General features: G+C 42.1%; 1 protein-coding gene across 1 annotated transcript in view; it reads right to left on the bottom strand.

Annotated features, from left to right (window-relative positions):
* Nucleotides 1-26,938, bottom strand: part of LAMA4 (laminin subunit alpha 4) — a gene marked incomplete at its 5' end in the record, with an annotated part of 102,967 nt that overhangs the window by 61,667 nt on the left and 14,362 nt on the right. The window contains 3 exons of the mRNA XM_082305418.1: nucleotides 976-1,056; nucleotides 5,078-5,202; nucleotides 17,430-17,531. Of these exons, the coding sequence (XP_082161544.1) occupies nucleotides 976-1,056; nucleotides 5,078-5,202; nucleotides 17,430-17,531 (308 nt within the window). The remainder of the gene's footprint in view (nucleotides 1-975; nucleotides 1,057-5,077; nucleotides 5,203-17,429; nucleotides 17,532-26,938) is intronic.

The raw sequence follows: 26,938 nt of genomic DNA, 5'->3' as shown, positions 1-26,938 counted from the left end.
TCATCTTACCTTTTCATATTGATTTCTCTTTGCATCTTAAGCATCCCCTTTCTCCCTTCTCTAATAGTTATGTTAAGTATCATTTGAATTCAACACTTGCCCATTAATGACAGTGGACTGAAGTCTTCTTAAATACTTCAGGGACTTTAAAGAAAAACCAAATGAGCTGTTCAGGAAGCCAGTGTCTGAGCCATCCTCTACCCCTCAGTCTTTGTGTTAGAGCTGTTTTAATTTACTGGCTGCTCAAGGAGAATTTCTGAATTATAATCAGGCCTCTGACATTCATTGAAACATCATCCATGTTTGTTCATAGCGAGTAAGATGGCCCTTTATGACGTAGGAGACTAAGTTGTATTTCTGCTGCATAGCTCCATTTATTTGTGTACTTTGTTATTTAGAAGATATTTACTGTAAATTTTTTATGGGCATAAGGGAAATTTGAAAAGCAGCACTGGCCTATGGCTGTTTGCTTGACTTTATTGAATTGTGTCTGTGAAGTACATTTAAAATTTAACTAAAAAAGCTGCATCTGCTCATTAAGAATTTGACTAGATAATGCATTTTCTCCTTTGCTTTTGAAAAATTTATTTGGTAGAAGCCTGCTATATGTTTTAGAGCAGTGAACTGCAAGAGACATCTAGGTGGTGGTTCTTTTTCACTTCAGCTGCTGCTTCTGGTTTGTATTTTGTATTTTAATCTGTAAATTGTATTCCTTTTAGAAAGATCACCACATGAAGGTCCACAAAATGCAAGAACTCGATCAAAATACATCAGATGTAAATGTCTGTCTTACCTTGTCTTACCCACAGCAAGTTCTTACGGTTTTTAGTAGGAACTGAATGAGAGACTTTAACAGACACGATTCAATGGGGTGAAAACACATGCATAAGATTTCTCCCTAGTGTGGGAAGATTCCCTTGAAGACTTCTGGACTTCAGTATCATTGACCGGTAAGTCATCCCATTAGTTTCTTACCTTTCACAGTTGGGTCCTGCATAGTTTTCCTTACAGACACAGCGCACACTTCCACTTTTTCTGTAACAGGAAACTGCAAAGCTGGAATTTCATTAGAATGAATAGTTAGAATAGCATGCAATGGCAAACACTTGGGAGTATTTCTTAACTACATTATGGACATTTGCTGTCAGTGTGAGCTCTGGCTCTTGGTTACTCATTGCTGAATAGGTATTCTTAAGCTCTGTATGTTATTCACATTATACCCTTTGTTTAGTCTTTTTAATTAGTGTAGAAAGCACTAATTAGTATATAGCACTATGGAGCTATATAAATGCAGATATATGTAAGTTCCTGTCTTGCAGGGTAGATCAGACACACCTGCAGGTTTTGATACATACGTTTTAGATAAAGGACTTAGGACAAATGTGTATGTCATGTGAACTAATTGCTTCTTGTCTCTTATTCTACGGGGTGAAGTATTGCTTATGAAAGACACCACAGTAAACACTTCAGGAATGTAGTCTCTGGAATGAGTGCAGCAGTTTTCTATGCAAGTCTTAGTTTTCCTCAAATCCAATCTGGAAGTACTGAGTGGTGAAAACTGAACTCAGTGATGTTATCCTTATTTACAGTAATGGCTGCTCCACCACCTCTCTGAGTAACCTGGAAAGAGTCTGGGGCCTCTTCTGAGACCAACAGGGCAAGTAGTGATACTGATCGCAGTAATGGCTTGGGCTGTAATTTTCACTGCTGTGATTCTAAATCACGGATTCCTTTGCTTTCTTATGTTTTCAGGATTCAACAAATGTCTAACTAAATATGAGACCCAAGGAACAGCAGCAGCCAGATGCGGAAAGTACAAATTGCATACACTTCAAACACAGTGACGGACATGGCTTAAATACATTTGCAGGAAAAAGACATACAGTCCTAAAGATGTTTCCAGTTAGTTTGCAATATGTGTGAGTAAATGCCTGCCAGCACTGGAGTGCGACCAGAGTAGTGAGTGGCAGCAGTTGCCAGCTGCAGGCCCATGGTTGCTAAAACGCAGGTCCTGAGTCGTACAGTGCTGGGCAGCTGTGGCCAGGTTGCATCCCTTTTGCACAGAAGGACAAAAGACTCAGAGCAATGGGAACGAGCATGATACAAGCACTGCTTGTTCCAGAATGAGCAGCATTGAAAGGTGACAAAAAATCCTGCATAATTTCAGTTCCCACCAGCATTTTTCAGCTGGTGGGACAACCAGGGTCAAATAAATCTGTGTCTGGATCTGTGCTGTCTCAAAACATTTCATATAATCAGAGAGAACATAAAATGAGATTCTTCTTACAGAATTCACAAATTAAGTTCAGGACAGCTTTTTTGAGAACATATCAAGAAAATAATAATAGTTTGGCAGCCTTCCTCTTCTTTTACAGAGGCTAATTCCTTCATGTAGTTGAAAAAAACCACATTGTGGATTTAAGTTATGAAATAAGACTGAAGCCTTCCTGAGGTTTTATATTTTTTGTGATCTTCTAGGGAAAAAAAGTTCATAAAATTCCCTCAGGTTTGAAAAGAAGTAACATCTGCTGGACTGTGAAGCAAACTCCCTCCTCGTTACTTTTATTCCAAAGAGATGACATTATGCTTCATGTGTAATGTCCAAAAGTTATTCCAAAAGTTCCCAGGATAGCAGATATGAAGACAGTCTGGCCAGAAAATCTAGAGACACACAGATGAATCCCAAGAAAAAATATGTATCTATCTGATGAGTCTGTCAGTTTACAGATTTGGTCACTTTGTCTATTATGAATTCACTGGCTATTTCCAAAGTAAAACAGAGTACAAAAAACATCCTTTGGATGTTCTTTATTTAAGGCATTTATGCTTCTCTGCTTTCTGGTAGTTACTGTTTTGCCTTAATATAAATGGAGTAGGATTAATGGAGGAAAAATTAAAAAAAAAAAAAAAAGAACGAACGGTTGTTCTTTGAATTTAGTTATACAAGGCTGAATGTTGCTCAATCATTATTATTTGCCAGTTCCAGCCCCAGCTGAAGGCTATTGCTGTGGTCAGATCTCTCTCATGCAAGAAGCTGAACAGGCAATTTCTGCATGTTATTTAAATAGGGGTATGAAGCAAATTGGGATAGGATATTCCTTTAACTTTTTCTTTCAGGACATTTCTGAGGGAAAAGCCTGAAAAATTGAGTGGATTTTTACTGAGGAAGTTTTAAAAGGGTGGCATATCATAGAACATAGAATATCCTAAGGTGGAAGGGACCCATGAGGATCATCATGTCTACCTCCTATATTGCTGCTAATGTTGAAGCATCTGCATTCAGGCTCCTTGCAACTTTTGTTCTTCCTTCCCAATTCCACGCCGCTGTCCTTTTGGGTTCAGGGCTTCTTTATCTATAGTGGTCTGGAATAGGAGAGGCATATGTCCATAGCAGAAGGGCTAAGGAGCGTGTTGAAGCAGGGAACACTCCTTAGCCTCTGCGCCCTCTCCCATAGCACTGGCAGAGACAGCCTGTAGCTCACGTCCCTGCTGGTCCCACTGCTCCAAGCCCTGCTGGGCTGGCAGGCCGGCTGGCTCCTGGCGGTCGGGGGCACTGCTGCAGAGCCCAGCGGGCTGTAGGGCTCAGGGAATGCAGGCCCGGCCATGCTCTGTCAAATTGCACCACAGGGAGGACAGCCTAGACTTGGTAGAGACTGGATCTTGTCATGCATTAGTGCCTCAGGCACGAGTTGCCCAGGTTGTGGTTGAGAGAGCTGCTCCTTACACCAAAGTGGCTGCTCTGTGCCCAACAGGTTAAAAAAAAAAAATCACTTTCCTTTGCTAAGGAAAAATCACTGCTTCCGACTGTTGTATTTCTACTATTTCTGGCATTACAGCCGCTACTGAAACTGGAGGAAGCAGCCTGTTTCATCTGTGAGCTCGCTCACTCCTAAGACTTTTTCAATGTGAGCAAAGCCAGGTTCTTCCCCTGTCTCTGGACAATTTTCTTTCTAATCCAGGCAAAGCTGCAGTTTCTCAACAATAGCTGTTCTCCACCCCATGGCCCTCTGCACATGTCTGCAGCTCGCTGAGAAAGCCAAGAGGTGATCTGCGGGAGTTTGGCTGGAGCGATTTTGCTCCATTGCCATTTTGAGCCTGTGCCACTGAGCAGCTGAGCAAAATGCAGCTCATCCCACCTTGAGGCTGTGTGAGTAATCCTATAGCAACCGCAAACAAATACAGAGAGGAAATTCCCCTTTGCTGAGGAGCCCTGCTGAAAGCAAAATGGGAAACAACACAAGGGGAGTAGGTATCTTGCTAAAAAATAGCTTTAACCCATTGGCAAGTATTTACTACCATCTCCTCTGTGCACTATAGTGGGATTTGCATAGATGCCTCTCTCAGAGGACGGACCTCAAGCAGGAGGAAGCTGATAATGCTTCTTTTATCTGCATTACTGATGTACCACTGGCAGTTTCTAATAGCTGGTCATGGTTTGTAGTTATTTGTTCCTTCTGAAGGCACAAAGTGACTAACAGCTGGAGCTCTTTGGCTTGGTCTTGGTTTTCTGTCAGGCTTCAGAGTTTCTTACCCAAAGGTAGCTGGGCACCAGGTGAAGAGCTGTCACAGGGTCCTCCAGCCCTTTCCTTTTAACTGTTCCTGTACTAACCAGATCCAGCCACTGTTTGCTCAGGAGTCTGCCTGGCTATGCTTTTTCATGGTGTGTTTTACCATCCAGAGGTCATGGATTGATCTTTCTGTCTGTCTGTTTCAGCCACTTACATCCCTGATGCTACCTTCCTAGGGAATTTGTCTTTGAGGAATTCTTAGAAGTAACCAGACAGCTGAATAATCTCTCCTACATAAGAGAGGAAGAACTTGAATTTGCTCAAATATTTTCTCCTCTCTCTTGGTAAGAATTGTTATGAGGATATTTTACTTAAGGATATTTTACACCTTCTAAATGAAATGCCATTTCCTGTGGTTATAAATGTGAGCAGCTGGGAGTCCTCTTGTTTTCCCCTGGTTGGCAAGGGCAGCAGCCTTTGTCTCCTGCATCCAGGAAGGGATGCTGACCCCACCTTGGAAAGGGCCAAAGCCAGCCCAAATCAAAGAGAAGCAGACACTCTTTACGTACTTGGCAAGTGCTGGCAGGGGGCAGGGGCAGGGCTGGCAGAACGTGGGCGCTCCTCTGACAACATCACCGATGAAGCCATCCAGACATTGCTCGCAATGCTGTCCTGTTGTGTTTCTCTGGCAGTCCTTCAGTGGAAAAAGAGAGAGTGGTGAAAGTTAAACAGAGGTGCTGCCTAAGTTAGAAAGAAATCATTTAGCTGCAGACCTGGCCAAGCAGAATAAGGGCTGATGCCAGACCCCGACCCTTCAAGGCATTGACAGATGAAGCCAAGCCAACTAGCACCGCTACAAATAAAAATGCTATAAGTGATTACACGGGCCAGGCAGCAAGTGCTGGCAAGGTGCTGTATGGGACAAAACAGACATATGTGCCTGCCAGGTGCTGGAGCAGAAGCAGCACTGCCTGTCGTCAGAGATGTCAGGGGTACTCACGTGTAGCCAACAGCCCTGTTGTGAGTTGCATGTGCCAGTAGGAAAAAATCCCCTTTACTGACACCAAAACAAAATGAAAAATATCTGCTGGTAAATACTATCAACAGATTTCAGTCTAGATACAGGTTTCAGTGAGGCTGCTTCTTGGACTTGATGACTGGAAAAGAGCATCAGGGGAATCTGCCTGCAAATGGGGGCTATACAACAGTGGCTCTGGTGTTTTTCTCCCGAGATGAAAAGTGTTACAGCATGAAGGGATGTGTTATCACTACACCTTGTTCTCAGCCTTAAAGGAGGGCCACTTAATGGAGGGAAGAAGCAGTAGTCTTCTATATGTGGCCTTTCTATAAAACACAGAGCAACTGTGCAAAATGTCACTCACTTTATAAGCAAGTTTCATGTCCATGGTTTAATGTTTGTGAGGAAATATGCTTCCTCATGCAGAGGCAAATTGGCTACCAGCTGATATTGTTGGGGCTCCATGGAAGTAAATCAAGCTGTGTTAATTCATACAGAATATTTGTTCCAAAGTATTTTGTGATGCTAGGTACAAAATTGTGCCTCTCAGATTTCAATCACAAAAAAATGTCAAGGGTTGCTGTAAATAATTCTAAATAGAATTTGTGAGTCCTGCAATCTTAAGTAGGCATTGTTATATCTTTTTGTTTACAAATGGACACACTTAGATGCCACAGGTTATGTGGGTTTTCGCCTAAGCACATGGCAAAGTGGTGAGTGACTGGTGCAGAGTGCCTGAAAAATGCTCCTGCACGCTGCAGGACTCCTGCAGACTCCTGTCCCCCTTTCCACTTCAGCAAAATACCCAGAAGTTACCATCAAAAGACCACAACCCTCCAAATTCTAGCTGTCTCGCTGAATTAGTTTTAGAGTAGGAAGCGTGCAGAAGTGCTTTTCTTTCTTGCAACTCAGCAATGAATTTTGCAGCGTCCCTGAATTAGAACTCTCCAATTACACCACTTCATACTGATAAAGTACAGATGCAAACAGCTATGCAAGGCTTGAGGCAGCAAGGAGTCAGCTCCATGGCAGAAATATGTGGAGAACTACTCTGTCAGTGCATATTTGCTCTGGGTTTGGGTTAGTGTGCTTGATTCTTTCCTCTTCTGACCTATAAACAGTGGATCATGTGTGCTGGTTTTGGCTGGGGTAGAGTTAATTTTCTTCATAGCAGCTAGTATGGGGCTATGTTTTGGATTTGTGCTGAAAACTGTTGATGATACAGGGATGTTTTCGTTACTGCTGAGCAGTGCTTACACAGAGTCAAGGCCTTTTCTGCTTCTCACCCCACCCCACCAGCGAGGGGGCTGGGGGTGCGGAAGAAACTGGGAGAGGACACAGCTGGGACAGCTGACCCCAACTGACCAAAGGGATATTCCATACTGTATGACATCATGACCAGCATATAAACCTGGGGGAAGAAGAAAGAAGCGGGGAATGTTTGGAGTTACAGCATTTGTCTTCCCAAGTAACTGTTACGCGTGATGTAGCCCTGATTTCCTGGAGATGGCTGAATACCTGCTTGCCAATGGGAAGTAGTGAATGAATTCCTTGCTTTGCTTTGCTTTGCTTGTGTGCACAGCTTTTGCTTTACCTATTAAACTTCTTTATCTCAACCCATGAGTTTTCTCACTTTTACTCTTCAGATTCTCTCCCCCACCCCATTGCAGGGGAGTGAGCGAGTGGCTGTGTGGTGCTTAGTTGCTGGCTGGAGTTAAACCATGACATCACGGAAACTGCAGACTGATGGATATGATTTCCATCCCTGGTAAGATGACAGTGTCTGTAATAAAGAAGATCTCTGAGTATATGACTAAGTGTCATCTGAGTCAGGAACTCCTGCTTCACTACCCTGCTGTATAATGGTGCAAATAAGCAAGTGCATGAAGGGCAACCAGAGGACATAACATATCTGGACTTTCAAAAGAGCCAACTAAGTTGTCAGGGGACTTGAAGAAAGTTTCTTTTACAAACTGAAAGCTGATAAAGGCTAGGAAGCAATGGGTGTAATGGTCACTTTTCAGAGTGGGGAAGAGTCACTATTTGGATCACTTAGGCCTTGGTGCTGAGACCAGTTTTGTTCAGTATTCACCAGTGTCTTACAAACAGAGACCAAAAATACTAGGGCTGCTCAGCTGGGAGAGAAGGGCTGACAGGAGGGTCTGTTTGGGTTATGTAAAATCACAAAGTTGGTAAATAATAAGCTGAATGCAGGACAATAGTTCACCCGAATCCTGCAATACAAGAGCCGAGGGGCACTGACTTGAAAAGGTACTTCTCTACACAGAAGGTAAGAAACTTCTGTAACCTACTGCCAGGAGGTGACAGTATTTTCAGGGGCAAAAAGGGGTTTTCTAGAGAAATTAATGGGCCACAGATTCATAAATGGATTCAAAAAGGATTCAGGAGCTAGATGCTGGTGGAGTACGAAGCAGAGACTTCAGAAGTGGGCCACGCTAGGTGCCCTCCCCAAACACCATCTTCACTGCTGGAGACCCAGTATGGGCTGCAGAGACCTCTCTGGTTGGGCCCTGCAGGGGACCTCTTCTGCTACGTTCAGAGTTGGCGCAGGCACTAGGAAATGACCGCAGTGCCCCAGTTTATTCTCCAGCAGTCATTTAATCCCATCACAGAAGTTACTGTGCTGTCAGCAGCTGGAAGTCCCTGGAATAACAGGGAAGCTGGGTGTGGGATTTCAGGAGCGCTTGCAGCGGGAAGGGAGCTCCCCAGCCCGGGGCAAGGGGCACCTTGGCCTCTCTGTGGTCAGAGCTTCTTCAGCAGCGCCAGCCTGGGGGTGGGTGAGCTTAGCTTATTGATTTTTCATCTGAGACAGTCCCTAAAGATTTGAAACTCACTTTCTACTCCAACCATGGTGTGTTCTTCGAAGAAAAGAATATCAGAAGAGAGATTAGGGAAGTTGTTTAATGAAAACAAGTAGTCAAGTTTCACTTGCACAGGCATTGCTAAATGAGTTTTGTATCCGAGTATTGTAACTCTGATTTAGTGACAGAATTTTGTCCTGGCAACATTGATGTTTTGGGTTTGCATTTTTTTTTTTCCTAAGTCTGTGTCCAGATATCATCAATCATCTGCATCGAAAAGTGTAATTTCAGTAAAGGACACTCACCTTTGTGGAAACACATCTGATGTTTTTTTAGCCAATGGTCCTCATTTGAATCCCATGAAAGCCCTCAGTTAGGACTCATTAATTTAGTTCAGATCCTTTTTGATTCTAGAAGACTTTGCTTATGTTGCTGCATTTTTTATAACCATACAGAACCTACTGCACAACAATTATTTATTTCTACAAAGCTGTGATTTGACCAAAGAACTCTACAGGAGGTAGAATATGATAAGGGAAGGAAAAAGTCAGTTTCTTTTTCCATGGATCTTTAAATAGATTAAACACCAATAGTTGTAGAGCTAAAGGTGGGTTTTCATAGTAATATTTACTGTAAAGAAGAGAGTATTTAGTACACAGAAACCCAGAAGATTATTTTAACTAAAAGGCTCCAAAATACAGAAAGCTTGACTAGGAGGAAGAGGAGGAGGAAAGAAACTTGGTGAGGGCAGAGAAGCTGAGAGCAAATGAGGGCAGAGTGGCAGGCAGCTGCTGGGGAGATGTCCAGATCTCACACTTCTCTCTTGTGAGAGCGCACTAACCACAAGGCACACGGTGTGAGGCAGAAGGCAGTGGAAGGCTAATACAGCTTTAAAAATAGTTTGCATTTGTCATTATTCAATGAAAAGGTGATTTTTAATGCACTGCAAGAGAGAGATGAGAGCGTGGGCACTGAGCGCTCGAAGAGAAAGAGCAATGCTGTATCTGAAGCACTGGCGGAGGCCTCAGGTGGGCTGCATTCAGTTGTAGCCTTCATCATGCTCTTCATTTTTGCTCCGAGCAATTCACTTCACCTCTCTTATCCTCAGCTCTCCAAACAACACATGGGTATTATCAGAATGAATCCATTATTGGTTTCCAAAGCTCAGATACTATTGTGATGAACAGAGCAGGGCAGCAGGGGAGCTGATGTCGTTCCTTAAATCTGCAGTTTTTCATCTTCTAAACTGAAGGGAAGTGCTAAAAGGCCCTTTTACCCCAAAGACCCTGTTAGCTGAGTGCTTGAGGCACTTTTGTAGTTTTTCTCTTCTTAGTGATTATGTAAAAGTGGCTTTATCTTATTTAACAAGTCAGAACTCCTGTGGGTATTTAGAATCATATTTTTACAGTGATAAAAAAATGTCCTTATATTTTATGTTCCATTACCTTGCATCTCCAACTAAACTGCTGACTGCAAGAAGCCTGTGAGACATCTCTGAAGGCAGGGAGGACACCCTCATGGGTGATTCTCAGTGCCGGGTGGCACTGGCTTGTAAGTTTGAGGAGAGTGTTTTGCTGCTAAACGGATCACTTTTGACAGAGAAATTATGATGAGGAAAAAAATGGAATTTCATTTATGGCGATTTTTGTGAAATTGGATTTTAAAGAAGTGCTTTGCTGTAAGAGTTGCAAGGGCTGCTGTTGGTCCTGGTATTCATACATGCTTTAGAATGAAAGGCATCATTTATGGTTGATGTTATGACTGTGTGTAGGATTGCTCACGGCCTTCTCTGTCTCAGCGGTTCATGCAAATGTACTCACAAAATTGTAGAAATATATTTACTGATATTGGTGTCTACTTTTTCAAATAAAGAAACTCAGTATATAGTTTTTGTTTTGGTTTCCTTTGAAAAAGAAGGAAGACTGAAGTAAAAATCTCTAGAAAATACGCCATGATACGTATCTTGGGACATCAAACACTGAAGCTAGCAGAAAATTGCTGCCTGTCTTTCTACAGACCAGAGTGAGACATGGTAAAGGTCACGAAAACAGATACAACCATGCAGTTAAAAGTATTGCAACTAGATGTTATAATAGTCTACTTTTGGTAAACTATGTTTTAAATTACAGTAAGTGAAAATTCTAAGCTAAATTATTTCCATATGCCCATGTTAATACAACCTTTATTTTCATAAAGCAAAAGTCAAGCAGAGGTGTCCCTTCTTTATGGACATTTCAGCTTCAGGGGAAGTAATCCAGTGTAACAGCAGCCTGGCTTCTAAAATCTTCTACACGAGGATACAGCATATAATCACGCATCCATCGGTACGCCAGCAGCAGCTTGTCAGATGAGAGAGTGGCTGGAGTGTATTTTCCTGTGTTAGCCTTAGCTGGTCCTACTACTCTGCTCTCACTCAGTACCATCAATCAAGGTGAGCATTTCTACCTGGTTCTTATTATAATCATCTATACTTTACACACATGAAAAGTACATGAAAAGATGCAGTGGGGGGATACTTGGGAATGGTTGTCAGCACGGAGATCCTGCACTCATCTGCTTGGAAAATAAAGCTGGAACCCCTGCTCTGAGACCACAGAGCACTTTGTATGATGCAGTCCTGCTGAGTAAATATGCTTGTGCACAAATAATAATGAAAAGTTTGTTGATTCTTTTCAGCCAATGGTACTAGGACAAGTTTCCCAGCAAAAAAAATGAACATGTTTTTCTGTAAATGAATATAACTGAAACTAAGAGGTGGGAATCTGCCCCATCTTAATTTAGGAACATGAACATAAGAGAGAAGAGCTCCTTCTATAAGTCTTCAAAGGCACCAGCTTCATTAAATGTGCCATTTAGGCAGTTATTTTAGGGAGATTATTTCATTGGATGGCTAACACTTAGTGCAATTCAGACAGGCTGGGCCTCCTTCTTAGGAAACTAAGATAGCAGACCGGTTTTCTCTCTACCCTCTGGAGTTAAAGGAGAAAGACAGGACATGCCACAGAGTGGTGCAGAGCACCTCTGCTAGGCACCTAACGCTGGATGATATGGGGATTCTCCAGGGCAAAAAATTAATACCCAGCCCTGCTTTTAGTGAAGTTAGTACAACAAAAAAAACCAAAAAAATCCTAGGGTCTGAAATTCTGTCTGTGAAATCTGGAAGTGTCCTCAGACCCTGGTTAGGAATTCTGAATATTACTTTGCAGCTGAAACCAGTCTTTCTTACAATATATCAGGAACTGTTTTTTGTCTCCTGTTATTTCTTGTTCTTCCAAGAGATAGTCTTGTAATAATTGTTAATGCAGAAAGATTGCACAAGAATAAATAAATTACATAGGTAAAGAGATGCAAATGCTTTACATTGCTCTGCAGTCTGTCTGTATTTATTGCTGGACCAGAAGAGATTGGCCTGAGGTATAATATCTGGATGTAGATTTAGACTTCCTCAAATCTGGGAGATGCCCTCATATCTGCGGTTACGCAACTGCATAGCATTGCCCATGCCAGCATGCCAGAACTTATTGCTGTCCCAAAATAATAGTAGTAAAAAAAGTACTTCAGCATAATGACTTGAAAGCCAGGAGAGGAGATTTACGTGTTTTTACTTTTCCTTCTTTGAGGTTTATGATTGCAAGCCTTCTCTCTGCAGCCACTGAGGATGAGATGCAATATTAGTTTTCAGAATTTCTTATGGAAGAAGGAGAGGAGGCACTAAAAAGAAACACTAAGTATTTTGCAACTTTTACTAAAGTAAGGACAACTGTTAACCTAAAATAATGAGAATAGCAACAAAACTCAGTTCCTGATCCAGTTCAGGTCAACCTACCCCCTCTATGCCGAAGTTTTACTTTGTAAAACTTATCCTGTATTAATGAGTGAAGTGGGAGCTGATGTCTTGCCAAAACCACCTTGCCCTCTACTTTCTCAGTTCATCACTTGTCTTGGCTTACTATGGGAAATGCGGCTGAGCAGGCGTGAGAGCAACGGCAGCCCTTCCTTGCAGCCTCGGCCTGACTTCCCACCTGCCTCTTGTACAGGCTGCACAGGGAACGGATACGAAGCGTTCGCATGTTGGGGTCACTGTTGCAGGTTTTTGATAGTAGAACAGTTAGGACAACAGCTACTAAGTTAAAACATAGCTAAAAGGGAGGGAAATACCTACATCTGAGGCACTGAGACTATTAACACTGATGCTGTTGACAACTACTGTATGCCAAAACACTGGAGAAGAGAAGGGCTGCATTTCAGCACCAGACTGTTGTAGTACTGGTTGGCTTTCCAAACGTGTATCACCAAGGTCACTATAGATAGATGTAGTCCATCTTTATAGAAAGAAACAGTGAGCTGTAAGCTGTAAGGCTCTTTGTGAAGCCAGAAGTACCTAATAAGCTGGAGAGTTTTGCTAGCTCCCTGCTGCTTTTTGCTCGTGCTTGATGGATGATTGTAGATCCACTGGCGATTCTCCAGACCTGCCTTGGCAATCATGTGGAACATATTATCCTCTCGGGCAGAACTGCCAAATCCGTTCCAACCTTTCCACTCAGCTGCAAACCCAAATGCTTAAACACAAATCACTTACACGACAATACATTCTATTGTAAAAAATTCCATAAAAGGCCGGAAAGGATACCAGCGCATTTATCCTCTCCACCGTCATGATCCTTTGGTCGTTCTTGTTCCAAAAAGGTCATATTTATTTATTTATTTTTGAGTAATCTTTGGATGCCTTATATACGTACTGATCAAATATATGGGACTGAGATGGTAACAAAGCACTTCTTAGAGATTTTTAGGGAGACACCAACAAATTTACCCTGTACCTTCTGCTGTAGTGGTCTCTCCAGACTTCTTATTCCTCTGCTCTATGCATTTTCATGCATTTATGAAGATCTAACCTCCATTAATAGTAGAAGCCTCAGAAAGGACACTGATAACTCAGTCCAACAAAAATTCTGTCTGGATATCCAGCTTTGTAATTTTTAAATCCTTTCAACCTTCCAATCCATTTTACTGTGTTTGTCTGGAGTCATTGCCATAGGACACTGCAGTCACCTCAAGCGACTTCCTTCCCTAGTGTATGTAATCAATTTTTTTAGTATGGTAAAGCCCTGCCCATTATCCTACTTGGATATGGTATGAGAGCTCATTGCTTTAGACAAACTGTTGCACCTCCATAAGCCACTCGTTTCAGAGTTGACCATCATGGCCTCTGTGACGTTCTGCTCAGCTGTCAAGTCATTTGAAGCCCACTCCTGTGTCTGAATTTTCAAATGTTGAACACTCAGTGGAGGCACTCTAAAGAAATAGCTCAGCTGTGGGTTGCTGTTGGGGTAAGGTCTGGGTATGGTGAAGGAGGCAAAACATTCCCTTCATATCTTCATATCTTATTAGCAGCAAAACCTGATTGCTTGGGCTTTATGCAAGAGAAATGCGCATCACTCTGTCTGCAGACTGCCACTTGCAGCTGTTACGGTATCACCCAGTTAACATCACATATATGCATGTTTCCAAAATCAAAAGCTAAAGGGTCCTACTAGTGTCTGCCTCTTCTTCTCAGCTAGGATTGAGAAGGTTACGTTAAAAGTCCAAAGTCTAAAATCAGCACATAGAATTGGTGTTTCTTCTTCTGCCAGTCTTACATATGTCACCAGATAATGCCTTTGAAATGAAGCATTATTTGACATCTGTTTTGTGTTATATCATAAATGGAGCTTACACTGTGCTGGCTGCTCTTCTTCTAACACTTGGGTGATTTTCTATACTAAAAAATGGACCGAGTGGCTCTTCAGTTTTAATCACAAGGCAATATGTGATTGATTTCTGCACCAGTTTTATGTGGACATCTATGCAAGAAAGTCTTTGTCTGCAATAATTTCTTCTGTCTGGTTACCTAATGAGATTGTTGATTCATTGATTGGGTCATTCAATAAGCTTTTAGACTCATGGATTTGATTTACACTCTATGAATAAGCTGAGAGAAGTTTTGAAACAGAATCCTAAGACAGATACTTGTGTCAGCAGAAATTAAAGATGTGAGTAGTTTACCCTAAGGCATCATTAATAGGGGTTTAATTTTATTTGATTTCAAATTCAGGGCAGAGGCCAATGAAAATTTCATTAATTTGTATGCTGTGGGAACTACATTTGCCAAATTGATTTGTAGGATTTGCATAATATGATGGTCTTAGAGCACTGTATGGAGTCTGACCCTTATATTTCATCCTTTTTGAAGTAGAGTACTTTTTCATTTTCATACTGCCTTGTTCATTTATTCAGTTCTTATAGCTTAGTTTTCATTACTTAAACTACAAAAAATAATTATCTACCAACTGAACACAGTGTTATTATTACTTTCATATTGTCTTCCATCATTGTTAGCAGAGTTAACTTTAAAAAATGATATTTTTTTTTCCCTTTTAAATCATTCCATTGTGTGAATAAACATGTATACATAGAAAATTTTAACTTTGGGGAACATCAGTTCTTCTAAAGACCTTCCACTAAGGATATTCCATAACATCCATGACCCGTGGTTACAGTAATGTGTGGTGCCAGTGGAGAGTCCATAAGTGATAAAATTTTAGAACACTGTTGTGTCTCAGAAGTAGGGAGACAGCAGGTTTATACTGATAGAAATGGAGGATGACAACTGTAATAATATGGGATAAATACAGAATCTCTCTCTTTTTTTTTTTTTTTTTTTTTTAACAGCCTATTAGAAACTAACTGAATGCAGAAAGTCTTATATCTTACTATCAGGTGTGGTGGTTACCACTGCAAGAATTATTGGAATAATTTGCCTAAAAATTTGAGGACGGAGAACATACTGCGCTCTCAATACCATGTGGTCCTATCTCTTCGCAGAAACTCCCAGCCATATAGGTACCTACTTCTTTCTGCCCCAGCCTCAGTCCCCGGCATGCTTTGGCCAGATCCATTCCTGGGCATCTCCAGAATGGTCCTTAGGGAAGGCTGCTTTGTCCACTGATTCTAATACAAATCACATCATCAACCATCAAGTTTTCTTTTCCCAAATTACTTGCATTCATTCATCTAACATGCTTCTTCCTGCTGTAATTCAAGTTACATCTTTCTTTCTCTAAGCTTTTCTTCTCCCAGGATTTCTCCGTCACATTTTGCAGTTTACCAATTTCATCAGTCTTCCAGTCTTCCCTGCAAATTTCCAAAGCCTCAGGAAAGTCCTGTGTTGCAGTCCCCATGGGCACCTCTGGTTCTGTTTTATGCTATCAAACCTTCAAAACCCCTTTTCATTCTGCTCTTTCCTTGCACCACGCTCTTTCCCTCTCCTGTTCACTCTTATTTCACTCAAGCTTTTTCACTGTTCCTTTTTATTCAGAAGTAAATGGCTTGAGCTTAATGGCTTATTAAATCATTCAGATAAGCCATCAAATGGCTTACTTGAACTCAAGCAATAAACTGGGGTTTAGCTCTTAGTTCTGTTCTTTACTACCTGATTGGTTCCAAGAGTTTAGTATCCCCGAGAAACGCCAGTCAGGAATACACATATACTTTCAGACTATTTCCTGCTGATACAGTAACTTTGTTTTTGTTTGGTTTTTTTCCCCCAACCCTTGACATTTGGCTTTATTTTTGTAGCAGACAGGAAACAAGTCTTCTGTTGTGTTTGTAAACTGAGGATCTAATCACTTCCCTACCTCATATATTCTACTCCAGAAAATCTCCGGTCACCAGAGTCATCAGAAGCAGACATGTGTCAAGCTCCGTCTCTTGTTCTCAAGTCTTCCATCAGAAGTTTCCCCTTGTCACCATCACCCAACACTAAGGGGACAATCATCCCATGAGCAAAAGCCATGTGCGTGTGAAAGAGAATAGCTGGTAATACCTGGCAGTGTAAAACCACTTTTAAAAATTTAATATTAAAACACTAAGCCGATACGTGTACTGCAGAAACCAGCCAATCCTAAGCACACTACTGTGGCCAAGCCATAATAATTGTCAGCTGCACTGTCTTACTCCCACAGGAATAAAAATGGTAGGAAATATGCCATGGAGCATGGCTCTATGTATTTGTATAACTGAAAACTTGATAGAGGCTGCAACAATGCAAAGTATGTGAATATTATTCAGGCCATTTTATGAAGAGACAAACTGAGGGCAAAGGTTTATGACTTGTCAAAAGTAACACATGGCAGAGCGAGGAGCTCTGGGCTCTACTCCTGCTTTACAAGCCTATAAAGAGTACACTAGTGCCTAGCTCTTGCTATGTGGTTTAGATACATTACACTATTAACTTCCATCCTTTTTTTAGTGTATTACTGCTCTGATTGCCCACTAGTAATTGGGGTAAGTTTTACTGGACTGATCTTTACTCTGGAGTGAGTGATCAACTACTAATACTAACTCACAGCTTTCTGTACGAGTTGATACTGAGTGGGACCGAACATATGGGAAATCGTAATACTACCTTGGAATTCAACATGCGCTTCTCTTGGTGTATTATTTCAACCTCCTCATGTTGTTCCTTCACAGCAGGAGGCTGCCATGCAGCAGAATTACTATGGATAACACATGTATGTACATTCACAGGGGTCACTCACCATTGTAAATTGTTTATATGATATACAGCACTGTATTCATAAAGGGGAGAATGAAAGGTGTTTGAATTTATACATTTTTCTCTAGGGGTATACAAAACTCTTTCCATATTTTGGATGGACTAAAAATTTTCTCCAGCATGCTGACTCTCACAAATACTGTACTCAGGAAGTGTTTTGAAACTTCAGAGATAATTTAAGCAAGTGAGAATGAAATTTGGCCAGGATAATCTTATTAATGTATTGATCTTAGCCCTACTTATGATTGCCCTTCAGCAAAACCTCCTGTGGTACAGACACTGCTTTTGCAGTGTATTGAAATTGTGCATTGGTGTTAATCGAAGAGTCAGACCATGGTTTCTTGGGTTTGCCTGGTAAATATTTCCTTCATGTGAAGCCTCATGCAAGAGTGAAAGAAGGTGAAAGGGTTCATGTTATCATTAAAAAAAAAAAAAAGATACTGTTATTCAGTGAGGGACCAGCAAAGAATACAGGAATTCCTTACCACACAGATTCCAGATCCATCAAGGCATCTGTTTGCATTACCATTACAGTTGCAAGGAGAGCATTTTCCTGAGCTGGTACGGTAAAATCCTTCTTGGCATCCCTGCAATGAAAAAAAATAAAAATAAAGTGTTTCCTATGCATAGGTATTCGGAGAGTTAGGTTTGGCTGAGAGACAGGGGAAAGCAAGAATTACAACCATCAGGTCTCCCCAGAGCATGCTGCACAACCCCACCATAGCAGACCACACACACGCTGCTGAACTCGAGTCTGTTCTTTCACTCCCTGCCCTGGTGCTTGCTGTTTTGCCTTACAGTATTTAAGCTGTCAGCATTCCTGCCTGTGTCCTGCCCCTGGCCAGCAGTGGGTGCCTGCCTGCGGGCAAGGAGCTGGCAGATTCTTACTGCATTTTGTACTAGAGGATGAGTTAACTGGAAGTGATGATCCTTATTCAGTAAAGAAGGTGTATTTATAGGAAAGGAATAGCTTTTACTTAAAAAAGAAAAGCTTTAGGAAGTTTACTTTACATCAAAGCTTTGATGAGCTTTGGATGAAGAGCCTAGAGGAGACAGAAACATATCTACAAAGATCAAATGCCCTTCTGAATGAAAGCTGGCTGGCTGCTGTGAGAGGCTACCAAAGCAGGGTTGTCTGTCTGTCTGTCTGTGAGGCCGGTGAGATGTGCCAGCAATAACCTGTTGTTATTCCAGGAAGTAATCAGTCCTTGGAAAGTACAACGGTTCTTCAGTCATTCTTCACGTCATGTAATAAATAAATGGGGGGAGACTGCATGAAAGGTAAAATTTTCTTGTTATTTCTTAAATGTGTGGCTGTGCCTGGTGTATATAATTTAGTACTTTTGATAATTTACCAAAGCTTACCAAAATTAAACAGAAGATTGTAAACATCTAGATCACCTTCTTTTAAATACTAATTAGAGCAATAGTATAAGGAATCAGAAATACAAACAAAGCTATTAAGGTGCCCCTCTAAGACTGGAAAATCAAAAGAAAATGAAAGAGGATAGCTTTTGTTTGTTATGGTATGTGTAAATTCTTGTTCTCCACCGAGGAACTTCTACCTCATTACACAAAGCTGGTGAGTCACGCACAGGTTGACCTCAGGAGCAACCTCTGTTACCCAGGCAGCACCTGCTCACCCTGTGCAGTCTCCCTGTGTCCCATGCATTATGTCAGATCCATGCAGACTCATGAATTTTTGGATCCTAAATCTCTTACCCGTGCCTAACTCTTGCGATGTTGATGCAGAGCTGATGTGAAGGCCCTAGCATGTCATTTAGATCTCCAGAAATTATTTACCACACCCTGTGATAATTCTGCTAGCATTTACAAACACTATCCCTGAGGTGGCTGTCAGATTCTGAGGTATGCTGGGCTCTCCTGGAATACTTTTTGTGGCTGCCTCTACAGCACTTTGTGTATTCTGTGGCTCTTGAGGTCACTTACTCTTGCAAAAATTGGGAAAAGTGGGAGGTTCAAGCAAATCTTGCATAGCTTGCATTTGTATGAGATATGAGGCTTCTTATTATATTGTACTCATCTAATTAGGATTAAATTTCCTTTGTATCTCCCTCTTCCTCATTTTCCTGAGTTGCCCTGAAATAAAGGATGGTTTCTTTTCTGCAGTGGCCTAACCATTGCTTCTCATGCCCACTGCAAGCTATGACATGAACAGCAGGTCTACAATATTGAATGCAGCACCATGTAGTGATACCTCCACTAGCTGCAAAACCTAGCCTGCGAGTAGTATTGCTAACTAGCCCTGCTGGTGGATGTGGCTAATTAACCCTGGCACAATGCTATGGCCGTATTGCTTCTGGGACCTGAACCTGTACGTCTGCATGGTGCTGTGGATATAGCTGTGGAGCACAGGGTAGCAAGAGCCAGCAATCCCAAGATTCATCTGCGTGTTAGCTTCCATTCTCAAGGGTGGGTAGATACTTCTATCCAGCCGGATAAGCTGCTTGTTTAGGAAATAATATGTCTTACGAGATGACTAACAGCAAGCTTTAAAAATGAGGTTTACAAATGAATCATTAATCCAATCTTATCTCAGAGAGCTCTGAGAAGCTGAGATGAACATAAATGGAAAACTCGGTTGCCTTTACCATTCTTACACACAATGTTTTATCTGGTTTGCTTTGGAAACACTTTCTTAGATAATAGCTCCTAGGAGGAAAAGCCTTCATACCATAGCCACTTTGGGACAGCAGAAATACTATCTATTTGTACTGCTTGTTTCTTTCGGTTGTTTGGTCTTAACACGGAGCTGTAGGACTGGCTCCCACCAGACTAAGGATTTCAGCTGAATGATTACGCCACACACTGTGGAAGGGAGACAGTTAGTTTCTAAATTGAAAACAGATTCTTATCCCAGTGTCTGTCTTGGCAATATTTCTCTCCACCCATACAGATCTAAGTTATGTTATATTCTCTGGTGCCCCTCAACTGGTGGGTGGTCCTAGCTGGTCCATTAGTGTCTGTCCAAAAGCTTTCTTGGTTTTGCAGGTCTAAGCAGAATCATTTTTTACTTACGATGGTGAATATGGACAGTGGAAATGTATGAGTGTGTGTAAAGGTGTCTATGCAAATCCTTCGGTCAGCCATAAAGATCATCTCCTTTATACTTCAACTAGGTTATGCCTGCATTGCAGCCATGAGTGAGCTTTCATCTAGTCCACTCACTCAGCAGTAACCAGCTAGGTGCAGTTCAGTGCAATGTCACTGGTTCCAGCTGTACAGGCAGGGTCGTACAGTCTTTGCTGAAGTCTACTGGGAACCAGTTTACCCCCTATTCTGAGCAGACATGCTTCTCAGTTCCTCAAGAAATCTGCCTCAGTTTTGGGTGTCTCTGCTATTCTCATTGTCAGACCCCCTCTTGAAAATGAGATGCATGGTCCTAAGTCACCTGAGTATTTTTTGGCAACATTTTTTTCCCCACGTTATTCAATTCATCAAAAAAACTTGGAAGATGCTGACGCTCACTATTTTAATACAGTATTCTAAAACACGGGTTGCATCAATTTAAACCAGAAATGAGGTATCGACAATCTATGCTATGAGGGAAGTAGGAATGAGGGGAAAATGGGATCCAGATTGTTTCCTTTGGGTTCAGAAGTTTTCTCAGGCATTCACAATTATTCTGATATATTTTTGTTGCTCTTTGCCCTACTAGTGATAATGGAGTGATCGGCTAGTTGTTCCAAGGCATGAGCCAGCATCACATATATAAAAAGAAGTGTCAGAGTGTTGAGCTAATTGCAGGATTCAAATGGCTGAGTGTTCTGGGAGCACAAAATAATTGCACACAAGGCACAAACAGGGCTGGAACAAAATGGAAAGACCCTCCCTGAAAAATCATTATGTAGGCAATTGAGTGAGGAACATTTCCGTCCACTGTCTGTTTCTGAATGGTGAAGACAATTAGTAGGCCAAAATGCTAGGTCTGCATTAGCAATTATGTCTTCACAATTATTAGATTTTTTTTTTCCCGAGGGACAATGTTTGTTCCAGTTCAAGCTGAAAAGTCCAATCTAATCTGGATCTTGCTGAGCTCTTGAAAATCTTTTACACCCATGGTGCACTTATTTTTCCCCCCTTTGCATGTGGATTTAATTATTACATTTCTTAAAAACAAGAACCAGCTGCAGTGCTAAAAGCCCTGTGGAGCCTGTAGTCATATTCTATTTCTTCAGACCCTTCTGCTGGTATCAGTGCAAGATGGGACTGAAGATGGAAGACAATCCACATATACAGGGCATGAGTTTACTCCCGTATTATATTCAAGCAGTTCCACCGATTTCATTGCAGCTGCTCCTGATCTGCTCCTGCATAACTGAGGGCAGAATCAGGTCCCCGTTCCTTCCCTGCTGCCAGCTAGCAGTAGTGGTGCAGCTGTGCTGGGGTAGGTATGTTTGCTGTGACCCTGCCTCTTCTGGCTTGCTTTATCCAAGAGTGCTGTGCTGGTAACATGCACGGAGTGTTCTCTATGGTTACATCCGCATCAGCCAACTGAAGAAGGGCAAGGCATGGTTTCAGGCACTGGCTTACGATCATCCATACTGACTGATGGTTCATTTTCTGCCTTGATTTTGCTCTTTGACAGATTGTGGTTTTCCTGACAGTGTCCAGGCACAGGTCAGAGCATGGCATCTGTTAGGACGCGTTCCCACAAGGCAGTCTGTTTTTTTCTGGGCAAACAGAGAGAGCTTCAGCATGTGGACATGGGCTGTGTTACGCTACTTGACTAGGAGGTCCCCACACTGCATTATCTGGTAATTCAGATGTAGCCATTGACTCTCTCATCTCATGGTAAGAAAACATGGCATGTTTCTTTAGTTAGTAACAGAACTTGTGACTTTCCTGTGCATGTGTAAAAGCACAAAGGGTCTCTCTCTACCACAATAAAAGGCTCCCTTGGACCCACACCAGTGTTTGCTATTTCCAGAGTTTTCTCTTGAGTGCTGGGGTACATGAAGCGATGTGATTCAGGGTTAAATGGTCTACAGTAAGACATTTCAGCCTTTGTTATATTCATTATACTCAGGCCTACCACTCTTGGGCCAGGAATCTCATTACATTTGATCCAAAACAAAACCAAAAGAAAAAGATGGTGGTTGCCTCCAGTACCATTGTGAAAGAGGAGACAGCTGGTGCACTTGGGGAACTGAAGCTAGAACAGCACTCAAAGTAGCAGTCATGGCACATCAGCTGCCAAATCACTCCTAGGTTTGGTGTCAGCTGAGACTTGGTTGTAGCTGGCCAACAGTGTTATGCTCTTTGCTGCTGGAGATAAGAGTTAAAGGACGTGCTTCCTTCCAGGTCTGAGAAGGATCCTCAGTGGGCTGCATGGCTGTTCAGACATGAGGGCAAAGATCAAACATTATGGTATTACTTAGTAGATTGTATCTTCAAAGGTCTATTCAGGATAGTAAAAATGAGTGCAGCCTGGGCACAGTTGAATCCTATAAACTCATGGGCTTGTGTCAAAATGAAAATTAACTTAATTAACCTGATATCCTAAATCTACCTGCAAAAATAAAAGAAGTTCTACCCTGTGTCGTAAACACCTGTATTTTGTGTAGAAGGGTGATTTTTGATGCCAAGAGGCAAAAGTGCACATTTTTTTAGTTTCTAGCAGCCCCTGCACATTACTTCTTCGTATGTCAAGAGGCTAGACAAATGACTGTAGCATAATTTATGTATGCTACCCAAGTCATAGTAACTGTTCCTGGTAATTCTCTTTTAGCGTTCAGTGGAAGAGAATTCAATTAATTCTCATTACTTGTCATCTTGTGGTGGTCAAGAACATACATAGATGGTTACCTATGGCTAAGCTGACATACCACAGCTTGGTCACCTGCTTTATCTTGATGGTGTGGCAATGTCATTGGACATACAGTTTCATTTTGAAAAGATTTTTGTGCATTCAGGTTTCCATTTTTCTGCAGTCTGACCTGTTCTGTAAAGGTGGTAAAAATATTGTCAGAAGATATATATTTAAGAGAGTCTTAGTCCGAGAACTGTAAAGTCTGGTGTGATAGGCTATCTCTCAACTAAAACATCTTTGGAGAATTGTGACACATATTGTGAATTATTTGCGTAGTAATATTTGTCACTTGACGTTTATTGGTCAACACTTTCAGAACTGTGGCACCCTCAGAAGTCCTCACTGTCATTTATGGAGTGAAAGAAAAGAAGAAGAAAAGAAAACAAACTCTACTTGAACATTATCAAGCTTCACCTCAGAGCCCAGGGAAAAGAAAACAGAAAAATATTGCTCCTCTGTCTGATATAACAGGCATCATATCAGCCATAGATACCTGTCAAAGTAGGACACATGAGTAAATAAAGCCCAAGTTTTTAATGTGTTGATGAAAACAATCAGACAAATTGATTGGAGCAATGGATTCTTCCCCTCTTGATGGTTTCCCATCAAGGTTTAATGTTTTTCTGAAAGGAACAGTTTAGCCAGACAGAAGTTTAGGACTCAGCATAATACTATATCCCTGAAACTCTCCATCTTTTACTATACAGGGGTGACTGAATACTCTAAACATCCTCCACCCTTTTTAAAATCCGTGGATCTAAAAGAGAGATCAGTCTGCTGGAAGTGCGTGGCATTGCCATGGAAACAACAGCCCTCTGCTCCTAGGGGATGTTTCCAATCCCAACCCAAACATGCTTGCTTTTGTTTATTTCTTTTATGAGCAGTATTTGGAATTGGCAGCCACAGTTCTGAGGCCTTTTTGAAGATTGTTTGCTTAGGCTAACTTGAGATAAATAGCCTACTGCCCTTCCTAAAAATAAAGATGTTTTCCTGCTTGAATATCTCCCAGTACTTTCATTTATGTAATTATTTATTAGAAATATGAACATTAGCAAAATAACTCTGAGAAAGATGTCCTCTACTGTACATTTGGTGCTATTCCAATTTCTCTGGTCTCCTCAGACTAAGTAGGACTCTTTTCCGAAGAGATTCCTGGTCTTTCTTGCCTACCATAGCGTCTTCACATTCAGAAATACTCAGTCCCCAGCCAAGTGCTCACAGAAAGCACACCAAATTTTCAGCATTCAGCAGGTCCCACCTGACATGTCTATGTCAGCCATGAAGAGAGTCCCGGGCTGAACCCCAGAGGACCTCGGTGCCCCAGGTGCAGTGCTGTGCTAACACAGCTGTGGCCGTGCTAGTGCGGGGGCATCCTGGCCGGCAGCCTCCGCAGCTGGGTGGTGGGACTGCCTGTGTAGGAAGCCCAAACCACAGCAGGCTGGGAGTCATCAATGTGGAGACATCCACATGGGAAGAAGCCAGCTAGACGCCCTTTGTATGGTTTAATTCCTTCGATACTAAAATATGTCTAAAGTAGGTCAGCTGTGCCTGTTGCTCTCTAATCACTGCGAAGGAGGACTTGGAGGGCTAGGGCACGTCTCCGCACCTGTACTGCATACAAAGTCTGGGGAGATGAAACCTATTGCACGTCAGGTGTGCTGTGCTGTGTGGAAGTGTCCCAGTTACGGCTGCTGTGCCACAGGTCTGCCCAGACTGCTGGACACCCTGTACCTTTGGAGAAGCGCAAAGGCTCCTAACAGTCTGTTCCACCAGTCAGTATCTTCAGGTAAAGAAAATGCACGCATCTAAAGGAAACCTTGGTGTCTGTCAGGCCCAAGCAATTCTGTTTCTACATTTGAGTTTAGGCTGATTCTGGCCAGTGCAGAGTGTAATCATGGGATGTTTCCCTTTGTCCGGATAGTGTCTCCTCTGATATTTACAGCTAGCTCTTGAAAGGAGCTGTATTATATTACCCTGCACTGGTGCCACCTTCCTCACTGAATACTTGTCCGTTCAAAAATCTGCAAACCAAATCTTTTCAGCCCATTTCTGAGATATGTTTTTCTTCTTTGGAGGGCACAAAGCATGCATATACGCTGGAACCTTTGGTAAAGCTGTAATTCTTGGGAAGAGTTTTAAAATGCCACTGGACATTTGCTATCTGGAAATTAATTTTATTGCTGCTAGTAGCTTAGTCCCACTTCAACTTGATGGCTTTGGACAGCGTAGAACATATTTAGGAAAGAAATCTGTAAGAAATTATTATTAAGACTTTGTATTGTGATCCGAAATACTTGGTGCTCACTGCAAACAGTGACTTTAGTTCTAACACATGCCTGTGAGACACAAGATTATCCCATTTCGCAAGGAGCAAAACTGACCCCTGCCATCAAGTTAGTGCTGTCATGTTCATTCCTGGCTCAAGTTGCAATTAAGCACTGTAGATACAGCTGGGGAGAAGAGCTCTGATGCTGTGAGTGGCTTTGACAATCCCCAGAGCTAGTGACTTGAGTAAAACTTCCCGAATAAATACGCAGCAAGGCTCTAGCACAGGAAGGAGCACGACTCCATTCTAAGGACACCTTCTGGTTCCCTCCAAAATGCACACTTTTTGCTGTGCTAAAAATACTGCTTTGCCAAACTGGGATAAATAAACAAAGTGTTTGACTCCATGGACATCCTAGCTTAAACCCATTCTGGGTAGGCACAAATTGTATGGCTTATCATGCCTGGAAAGCATTAACTACAAAGCAATCTTTTTTACCTCGGATAGATATATGAATCTACTGGTGTTTCATTCAGCAAGAAAGTACTGAGGGCACCAACATGACTTCTACAGCTGCTTTTCAGCTCAGGACATAATTGACTTCCCGTACGTTTAAACATGGACTTTTAAAATCCAGACTGCCAGTTGTAGGCTGATGGACATTTGACCATTTCTTGCTCCCTGGGAGCAAAGTAACAGACATTTCAAATTCCTCAGGTCAAAACCATGTTATTCATAAGCACAGACACAAAGATTTAGTTTTTCAGTCTGCTGGGAAACTTTATGCAAACAAAAAGAGCTGCAATAACACTGTGCCCTACTGTCCTGACCTTCCTGCCTTCGGTGACCTGCGGGAGAAACCCATCTCCATTTGTTGCCAAAACACAAAATCCAGCAGATCTACAGTATGCACCGTGTGCAACTGCAGCTTGGTGCCAGCACATGCTACTGGTGAGCAGCGCACTCAGGAGCCCTGGGCTCCTTGCTCTCTTACACAGCCACCATGCACTTTACTGACTGTGGAAAAGGTGCTTAACTGCTGGAGGTTACATTTTGGCTTGAACATTCAGCACATGTAGTATTTAGGAGCATCTTGTGACTGCAGGGGATCTCAAAAGTGTGTGTGTACATGGGGATGGATGAGGGTTAAGTGGGGGGAAAGGATTTGCTCTGCAGGATCCTGGTGTTGACTCAGCCATGCTGGTTGCTGCCTTGATCCCAGAGAACTGGATGGGCTCGCATGTTCACTAGAATCATTGAATCATAGAATCATTTACATTGGAAAAGACCTTTAAGATCAAGTCCAACCGTTAACCTAGCACTGCCAAGTCCACCACTAAACCATATCCCTAGGCACCACATCTACCCATCTTTTAAATACCTCCAGGGATGGGGACTCAACCACTTCCCTGGGCAGCCTGTTCCAATGCCTGACTACCCTTTCAGTGAAGAAATTTTTCCTAATATCCAACCTAAACCTCCCCTGGTGCAGCTTGAGGCCATTTCCTTGTTACTGGGGAGAAGAGACCGACCCCCACCTGGCTACAGCCTCCTTTCAGGTAGCTGTAGAGAGCAATAAGGTCTCCCCTCAGCCTCCTCTTCTCCAGACTAAACAACCCCAGCTCCCTCAGCCGCTCCTCATAAGATTTGTTCTCATAGGAAACCTTTGCACTGCACTTGCTGCGTAGAGTCAGCAGATAGGAAAGCCTGCATGCATTTCCCTCTTTTCTGAATGCATAGGCAGCTGCACTGGGCCCATCAGAGACTGAGTTTACCAGACTTATAGGATGTTTATTACTTAATACTCTGGTTTGAGTGGTCTACATAGACATGACTTTAAGTTGTGGAGATGGAGCCCTGTTTCTGGCAGGGAATGAACTGCCAAAAGCTTTTAT

Source organism: Platalea leucorodia, assembly GCF_965183815.1.
Source record: "Platalea leucorodia genome assembly, chromosome: 3".
Lineage (NCBI taxonomy): Eukaryota > Metazoa > Chordata > Aves > Pelecaniformes > Threskiornithidae > Platalea > Platalea leucorodia.
This window is presented reverse-complemented; position numbering and strand designations above follow the sequence as displayed.